Genomic DNA, 9,398 nt, shown 5'->3' on the forward strand with positions numbered 1-9,398 from the left:
TCTCTCTCCTCAAATCATTTATGTCCCATGCATCACTGTAATCATGAAATGTTTTCCCCCCCAAACACAGTACGAAATAATACTATTACTTTGCGGCATTTACAAAGAAATTGGCCTCTGATCCCAGATACTGCATTCAGGCCTGATCTGCCTGGACCCAAACCAGGGTTCAAATGTGCCTTGCATTAGAAGGCACTGTCAGATCAGATCAACAAGCTTGCCTCCGAGAAAAAGAAATACATGTTTTAAAATATAGTCTTATTCTGCATGTAATTGGGTCAATCTTACTGCCTTGCAGATCATTCAGTTTTAGACCATAGCTACTAGTGGGCAAGTTTTCCTAGTCCGTTCACAAATGTAACTGTCCAATGTAAAGAACACCACAGAAAAAACCAACCCCCCAACCAAAAAGACAACTAATTACTTGTAAGTCCTGTGCCAATTTCAGTTCTTGGCTGTTCAGTTACATTGTTGTCACATACTTCAATCAGTACATTATGCCATGTCATGAGAGAAACAAACATTCATTATTTACAGTAAAAAATTAATAGCTTAACCTTTTTCTCTGGAGCTCCTCCTTTACCATTTCCACTGTAGGAAGGAAGGCAGGCACTGGGAATGAGACTTATAAACAGTTAAATTCCTGACTCTGCCACAAAATTTGTGTGGGTGCACAGGCAGGTCCTCTCTCTCTAGGCCTCCATTCCCCAAGATGGAAAAGGAAGACAAGATATTTTTTCTCAGAGGAATGTCCCAAGAATGGGTTCCTGACAACTATGAAGTACATGAACTCTAGGATGATGAGACCATATGGACTGTGCCATTGACATCAATATAACAGCACTCTTCAGAATTAAGTTTTCAGCAGTCTGACTGGCCAATATTTGTAACTTCACTCTCATGTGTAGGGTGTGGTTTTAGCACATGTCAGGAAAGTGCACTTCCTTCTCACCAACTTTATCAGACACTTCTTTCAGCATTCATAAACAAGAGTCAGACACCCTGTTCAAATTTTCCCATTTCCTTGAAAAAACCTTTTTAAGATTCAGTTGCTTCTTCTGATGCACTTACTTAATTTCTTTCATGCTTTGAAATTAAAAGACAAAACCCTTGCAAGATCAGAACCAACCGTGCTTAAGTCAGGTCTTCTTTTCCAAAAAAAATCAAAAGCCAAGAAGGCTCTGTAATTGTCTAAGAAAAATGGGTAACAGGCCCCTATTCGTCATTCCTCTATGGCAAGCGGGTATAGATTTTAAAAGTTTTTATTATATTCTATCCATTAAAAAAATAGCTGTGGTCAACTACAGCAGTAAAGCCCATCTACATAGACAAAGACTGCATTCAAGTTTGTCTTGGAGAGGACAACTTAGGTGAACAACTGCACATCAGTATTTTAAACCAGTGAGGATAACATACAGGACCATAAAAACACCCAAATATGCCAGTGATGAGCATAATAGGAATTCACTGCTAGGCAGGTCACAAGAAACATATCTCCTCCTCTGCACAGCAATTAAATTGTTTGCCAGAATTGGAGCCTGGAACAAACCTCCTCCAGAACACTGGCAGGATCCTTGACGTAGGTCCAGGTTTCATTTGGAGCACTGAGCAGGTATTACTCATAAGGGCTACGCTTGATATATGTAACGTGATCCACTTCCTAAGGGCAAAAACACTGGTTGAGCTTAGCCCTCTGGGCCTTTTTCTAGGTTTCAGGTAAGGAATAAATGTGTATTTGTGAGCAGATATATTTTTAAACTGAGTAAAAACCAACTAACAGGAGAGCTATTTAATGGTGAAATTCTTCCACAATACCTACTGAACTGACCAACAGAGTCCAAAGATCACACTTGCCAAGCACCAGAGCTCTGCCATTTAATAAGTCCATTTTTTAAAGCAAATAGTTCAAAATGAAACAGGTAACCTGCAAATTCATCTTCTTTCTTCCTCTGTAAATAAATAAAATAAGTTTCTGAAATGGAGACAAAGATGAAATAAAAAAATTTCTGTTCTCCTGCTTAAGGAACAAACCAAATTACTTCTACTGCTAAATCTGTGCTGTCCTTTTAAAAAAAAATCTGTTCTCCAGCTGATATCCCTTTAGGACATTTATATATAGCACTGAGAGAACAAGCACACAGTGCTACACGAACATCAGACAAAATGCTGTTGGCTGGTATGCCAATATATTTCCACTTAAACCACAAAACTAATAGCATATCATCTGAAAGGATGCCTGGACATTCCTGCCAACTGCTACACATCGAGAGATGCCCCTTTTGCTTAGTTTTAATAGTATGAAAAATCTGAGTATCATTAGTGGCTCAAGAGAGATTCCAAACATCAGAATCCATCTGGAAGCAGCATGCAGGTGCATAGCAGAGTCCATATCCTAAGATGACAATGAAACATGCTAGCCAGATAACTTTGACAGCCTCCCAGCTGGCTAATTTCCAAAAATGTTGTACAATTGGTGTTGGAAAAGGATATATAGTTAGGCTCCCAAACTGAAGACCCACTATACAAAAAAAGAGGAATTCTCCATTTAAACTGAGCCACACCTTCTTACTCTGGAGCCTGAATTTGCCCCTTGATGATTAGCTATGGGAATGCAATAACAATGGCAACTAAGAACACTGGGAACTTACACACGTGCAGGGAGCCTGCTCCAACACGCTGTACTGAGCAGACCCAATTACTCAAGTCTGCTGAAGCACATAAATTGACGCACTCTGGCCTCATGCATCAGTGGCGCAGCGCATCTCCGCACTGATAAAATGGCGATGAAATAAAACACTCTCTCAGGTAATTACCCAATTACGCCACTGATACACATGATGCATGGGTGCTTTTAACTAGCATGGCTTGCTAATTACAAGTGCCCAGTGCCATGTCAGGACCACATGTAAAAATGCCCAGAGTACAAAACTGACAGGAACATCAAAAGGAAAAAAAAAGTGACATCTGCCATGTCCAAGAAAAGTGAGATACTACTAAGCTGGCCCCTTGAAAGTGAATGGCACTTCTGAGGATTAAAACCGTGAGTATGCTGTTCTTTGCTGCTGTTGCTGCTGTTGTTGCTGCTGCTGCGATGGTGGCTGTCCTTGCTGTTGCTGAAGGCGAACCTGCTGTGAGTATGGATCCTCAAGGGATTTAACAAAAATGGTAGTTTTCGGCCCAGTCTTCCAAACAATACCATTTGAATCTATTACAGAGGACTCAACTGTGATATTATGGGTACCAAGGATTGCAAAGTTCAATAGAAACTGAGTACTGAAGTAATCGTTGTGAGGTTCCACCCTCTGCTCCATCTCATTAGTCATGTTGTCAATGGGGATCTGGGAACAAATGAAGGTTAAGAATATCATTCCATACTATCTGTTGAAGGATGTGTTCATTCAGACCCTGACAAGCTGTGACAATTGTTCATTTTATCCTATTCCTAATCCAAATGCCTGGAATAAGGCAGAAAGAATGCCTTAAATTCAAAAGCTTGTCTAACTCTACCCCAACTACAGAGTTGGTCCAATAAAAGATACCACTCTAGGACATTCTTGCCTCTTGCATAAAATAAGACAGTTAAGTATTTTTTTTTTTTATAGCTAGATAATAGAGAACTGGTTACTTTTGCTCTTCTCTGAAGGAAGGTCACAATCACAAGGCCATTCCCATTTGTGAATTTGAACCTTTATTGCAAAAAAGTCACCACAACTTCTGAAATAAAACATTTCTACTCAATAATGCCATCCATACTAGAGGTACCAGTATCCTGCAGGTAAGGATGGAGGAGCTAATGCACAACCACGGGAAAAAGAATGCAAGCAAGAAGTGTACTAAGTGTAGCTCTAACCAGTGCAAGACTTGCCTTTAATAATTTGAAGCCTATTATAGAACAATTATACGCATGCATTTATGAGAACGAAACAATACCTCTGCAATTAAAAGCTTGGTAATGAATATAAGTTCACATTCCACCCTTGACAGCAATGCATCAGTAAAATTTAGGACATATGACTGACTGTGCCCATACCTTGTAATCTTGTCCAGATTTGCTCTGCAATGTTGAAGATACATTTAAACAGACAGACTGAATTTTGCGGAAGAGGCCTGGCTTGGCACCATGCTGAACCACTCCCTCCACCTTCAATGCCAGCTGTTGATTGTTTTGTACTGCAATGGGCTCTGCTGGGTTCCGCGGAGATGGGGACAAAGCAAGCTGAAACATAAGGAAAAAAAGTCTATTTTCAGCACTCTAGTAAAAACTCAAGTGCTTTTTCAAAAAGAAATGCACAATTGCTAGGTAGAAGAGAACAGCTCCCCAAACTGAAAGGAAGTAGCAGCAGATGGAATGGAAAGAGAAAGGAAGAGCAGGCCCTCAGAGTATAAGAAAATTAATAAACAGCATTGGGAACAGACATGGTCCCTGCAGTGGTCGTTTCACAATTATGCATTTTGAATGGAACATTAAAAAAACAGCCTTCTATTAATCTCTATAACTAAAGACCACATTTTTGAAGTCTGGGCTTATTAAATAACCAAGCAAGATGATTATTTCAAATTGAAAAGTCAAGATCTGGAAGTTCTCCCATCCCCATATGAAGGGAATTCTAAAGGTCTTCTCCATTTCCTTCCTTAAAGGCTCACAATTATGTACAGCTCTTTGCTCCCTTTGACTTGAGGAAGGGCACAATTCCTTCCTGAGACTGTAGAAGTCACTTCCAAGTGGACAAAGAAGGCTGTTAAGAGTGACCAAAGGCATTTTCTCCAGAACTGAGTATTCCTAGACTCTACTGTTCCAGAACAAAGGGAAATCTTCCACTGAGTTTAAGATTTTTTTTTATCTGCAAGGTTCTATAACTGTAAAGTTTAACTCTGCTTATTTGCTAACTCCTAGATTAATGACTTAAGTCTTGAAGAAACAATTGTTGTTATTCCAAAGATCCAAAATAAAATTAAGTATTATTTGCACAAACTGTTTTCCTAAGGAGGGAGTGTCTGTAGTCGGTTCGTAATTGATGTGCATGCACTTTGCAATACCTCGCTGTATTGCAAAACCCAGCTTCTTTGAGAGAACAGCTGGAAGTGATCAAGAGTTACACAAGTTAGTTGTGTGATAGTGTCAAGTGCTCACTCATTTCAAATGCCCCTTTCTACAAGAATTCATAATGGTGAGCAAGGTGGTAAATTAAATGATGTCATCTCAACAAACAAGTCCACTTGTGTTTCATCTGAATTTCTTAAGAAATGTAGTCTGCTATCCTGAAGTCAGTTGAAAGCTTATAGGTAGAATTTTCAAGCAGTAACTTGAGGGTATGTCCACAAAGCACTAGACAGTGCCTTGAGCTATCGCTCAAGCACTAGACACCTGAGCTATCGCTTCTACAGTAGGTATATGGGAACCAAATGTCACTGCTTTAAACTGAACCCAATTATATTATAAACGGAAAAAGATAAGGAACCAGCAATTCCTAGAATGGTATTTGTGTTACTTAAATAGCCCAAAGGAAGTTATTTTTATAAATCTGCTTTAAAAACCTCTTGAAGTCTGCTTCCAGGTTGAGACAATTACATTTCAGCTGAGAAGCAAGTATTTAAAACTTGAGTACTACCACATGAGTGGACACCTTCTAAAGATTAATGAACTCTAGAGCACTCTCATGGTTTTTAATTTTTTATTTTTTTTAGTCCCACATAAGACTCTTAAGCATAAATAATAATTAAATCCAACCCAAGTTTTTCTTACCTTAATGCTTGTCGACTGTAGTTTCTGGAAGAAATACCTTTGAAATGAAAGGGGAACTTTGAGCAAAGCAATGACTGCACTGCACAAGCAAGCTGTGTGCTGGAATAAGAAAGGAACATCAAATGAGAAGAAATGCTTTTTACAACAGCAACAGTAAAGCATGTACTTCACTCCTATGCTTGTGGTCATGTCCACTTAAAGACCAATAAATGGACTTATAAGGTTCTAAGATAATTGCTAAGATGGAAAGAGATCATCAAATCAAATTTCTCTTGTGCAAGAGTAGAAAACAGATACAATTTCCTGAACTGAAAGAGCATAAAGTAGACAAGAAGGAATATATATTAAGTCACTACAACAGTATCAAGAAAGCCTACATTGGAACTAGCTGCATCAGGGCTATATCTGACACCTAGTTTTAGTTTTCTTAAAATATATGTGCACACCAGACTCATCTCTCTCACATTTAAGTCAAGAGAAATGCCACTTAAGAGGGGGTTACATTTACTGTAAGCTGACCAGGTTTATCTCAAACCAGTTTCAGCCACTGGGAAGGGTGGCAAATACACATAGTAATATGCAATATGTAATTCAGAATTAGTAAATAATTTCTTCATTTTTAGGAGCTAAAGAACAGGAGGTGCCATGGCAGTATGGATGACAATTTGCAGTTCTGCTTAATAATGGCCACTAATGGTAAGAGAAACTAGTTTAGTATAATATGGCACTGAAGGAAAACAGCAGGATGTTATCAGTCTGGCATTTGTATTTAGTACAATTCACCATGTGTTCTCAGATGACCCGTGTTGATAAGAGAAACCCTATACGTACCAAGTGCTGTACTGAGAGGTGGTTACTCATGTTAGTCTGAAGTCAGACAGGAGGCAGGGCAATGTGGCACATTAGAGACTAACTAGTTCAGAGAAATATGAGCTTTCATAGATAACAACCTACTTTATCAAATGCTATGAATGGACTGGCCAGCCTAATGAAGTAGGCTGTCACCTACAAAAGATCATGCCTCTGAACTGGTCAGTCACTAGTATTACCCTGCCCTACCTTCTTCCAAAATGTTATACTGAAATACTATCAACCAGAAAAAACACAGCACAGCCAAGGCTGCAACATATAGACTCTACAGCATTTCAGATATCCCAAAAAGAAGCGCTGCATAAAATCCACTACTGAACCAATAACAAAGGATCTGACCAGACCTGATGAAAACCAGGAAGAGCAAAGATAATGCTAACATTCTTCTTTTAAATTTTTCCTCTGGTGCTTTTCTTCACCCTCCCCTCCCAACAGCCTCATATGATGAAGGATGGCAGATTATTCTCTGGATTTCTTGTCTTCCTGTTAGTTTTAAACCATTAGTTATGGGTACTTTGCGACAACTGCAAAATGACATTAATCAGTATTGGAACAGATTACCTGAAGAGACTGTGGAATTTCCATTAACACAAGTTTAAATGCAGGTTAGACAAATCTTTATCTGGGAGAGTCTAGACAGGAATGAATGTGCCTTTAACTGGAGGCTTGAGTCAATGACCTTCTGAGGTCTTTTCCAGCCCTATTTTTCTATGTGATATACTTTTAGCTTTGCTTCATACTTTAGGCTTATTTTAATTTAATCACTTTCAAGTGCAACATTACCAGTAGTGCTACTGCTTGTTCATTAAAGACCATTATGCTAACTGTAAGTTATGCTAATGAAGGACTGTCCTATTAATATATTCTTTGGCCTCTCCTCCACTACAGCAAGGAAACATAAGAGGCAATTTTTTGAAAAAGAATTTTCTATTTATATTGTAGCTGCTACTTGCCAAGTAAGACACAGGAGCATATTTCCTGTTCAGCGATTCCACTTCTTCCAATACATGATTAAATACAGACATCATTCTTCTTTCATATTCACTTTCAACATGTGCAGCTCCACTTGAAGTGTATTCCTGGAAACTAAGAGAGGAAACTATTTCAACAGTGCCCAATGCACTCTACCTGCTATTACAGGAATCCTATCCCATGCCTTTCACAAAAGGATTCTTATCTATATCTTCAATAAAGTAGATAAAGCCTCCCGCACCATCTGCCTTACTGCATGCTCCCTCTACTGCCCGGCCCCCTACCGCTACTTTCTCCACTACAGTGGTGGTGGGAATGAATTTAAGATGACCTCCCAATAATCAGGTTCTACACATGGAAAATTATAACAAATTAATAAGTTTTCCATGTATAAAAACTAAATATTAGGAGGTTATCTTAAATTGGGGGTCATCTTGGATTTGAGTAAATACAGTAATTTAAGACAGAAATTATGCATGCGGGTTACTTTAGAGACATGAGGGAAGAGAACCAAAAATACCAAGATCAGAAAATAATGGTATAAAAAAATTTTGGAATTAAGTGGCAGAAAAAGAATTTGGGAACTTGCTACTTCAATTTCGAGGCAAGTCATCTATACCTAAGACAGTTCAGCTGAAGTATCCTTTCCATAAAAATATAATTAATATTATTGGACTTGGTTCAAATTAAAGACAATTTGAATGAAGTTTGCCATGATATTTTCCAATCAACCTTAGCAACAGATGTCATGGGTATGAGTTTCCCCTATAAAGAATCAAAAGTAAATTTAGGCAGACCAAAACATTAAAATGGGAAGAAAAAAACCCCCCAAAACTGCTAAGAATCTCTTCTGAACAAGATTAAGAGAGGATAGAAGGGGTACAATGAGGAAGGGGTACCATGAGACTTACCTTGCAGATTCAGGATCCAAAATCAGGGCTTCAATTGCATGAGAAATCAACAAGCAGCTCTGCTGTTGTCTGACATTATATTAAGGATTTATAAATACACCACCTCAACAAAGAAATACTTAGCATATTATATATGCATACTTAGCATATTAGCATACTTTGCTTATTAGCAAAGAAATACTTGGCATATTAGCATTTCTTCTTAATGATAAATGAAGAAACACTGAGTAATAATGATGACTTAAGTAAAATTATGAGGTTAAATTAAAAAATATGTGCAGCATCTAAAAGGGCAAGAACCAAAAGACTTCTAGCTCTCCACATTATTCATAACCAAGCTTATATCAAGTGAAGGAAAACCAACTAATGAAAGATTTATTTTCCAAATAGGTTTTGAAATATCAATATCAGGATTATTAAAACAGCTGTGCACCAGGATTTACACTTCACAAGCAAGAATTTTAAAGATTTGTATCCCCCTTATAAGAAACAGAGGGATTGGGGGAAGTAAAATTTGAGCTTCAAACAGGATACAGTTCTACATTCCTTAAAGTTGCGGAGTCAGCATCAAAAGAGGACTGATACAAATCCCCATACCGTGTAGCCAAGTTTCGGAATTCTTCCATAGAGAGTTTCATCTACAGTAAAGAAATAATGATGAAGATCAAGAAAAATAAAAATACCACAGCGCTCTCTCTCTCTCTATATATATATTTATATATATATATATTTTTTTTTAACTATTTTTAACACTGAATGAATATGGCAATATTGCAATAGTCTGGCAATATACCTATTAGGGGGCACCAATAAAGATTTTCTCAGCTGATACCAACAGCTGATTATTAAATCAGCCATATCAGCCACTCATCATGGTGTCCTGTGACCAGTGGGGTCCCTCA

General features: G+C 38.1%; 1 protein-coding gene across 2 annotated transcripts in view; it reads right to left on the reverse strand.

Moving 5' to 3' along the window:
• Positions 1 to 1,156: 1,156 nt before the first annotated feature.
• Positions 1,157 to 9,398, reverse strand: part of INTS7 (integrator complex subunit 7) — a 43,373-nt gene continuing 35,131 nt past the window's right edge. For both annotated transcript variants that reach the window (XM_019516426.1, XM_019516427.1), the window contains 6 exons: positions 9,031 to 9,134; positions 8,497 to 8,565; positions 7,567 to 7,699; positions 5,744 to 5,842; positions 4,031 to 4,216; positions 1,157 to 3,338 (listed from right to left, as the gene is read on the reverse strand). In XM_019516426.1, coding sequence (XP_019371971.1) covers positions 3,033 to 3,338; positions 4,031 to 4,216; positions 5,744 to 5,842; positions 7,567 to 7,699; positions 8,497 to 8,565; positions 9,031 to 9,134 — 897 coding nt within the window. In that variant the 3' untranslated portion in view covers positions 1,157 to 3,032. The remainder of the gene's footprint in view (positions 3,339 to 4,030; positions 4,217 to 5,743; positions 5,843 to 7,566; positions 7,700 to 8,496; positions 8,566 to 9,030; positions 9,135 to 9,398) is intronic.

This window comes from Gavialis gangeticus, unplaced genomic scaffold (genome assembly GCF_001723915.1).
Source record: "Gavialis gangeticus isolate Ggan-Ray unplaced genomic scaffold, GavGan_comp1, whole genome shotgun sequence".
Taxonomy (NCBI): domain Eukaryota; kingdom Metazoa; phylum Chordata; order Crocodylia; family Gavialidae; genus Gavialis; species Gavialis gangeticus.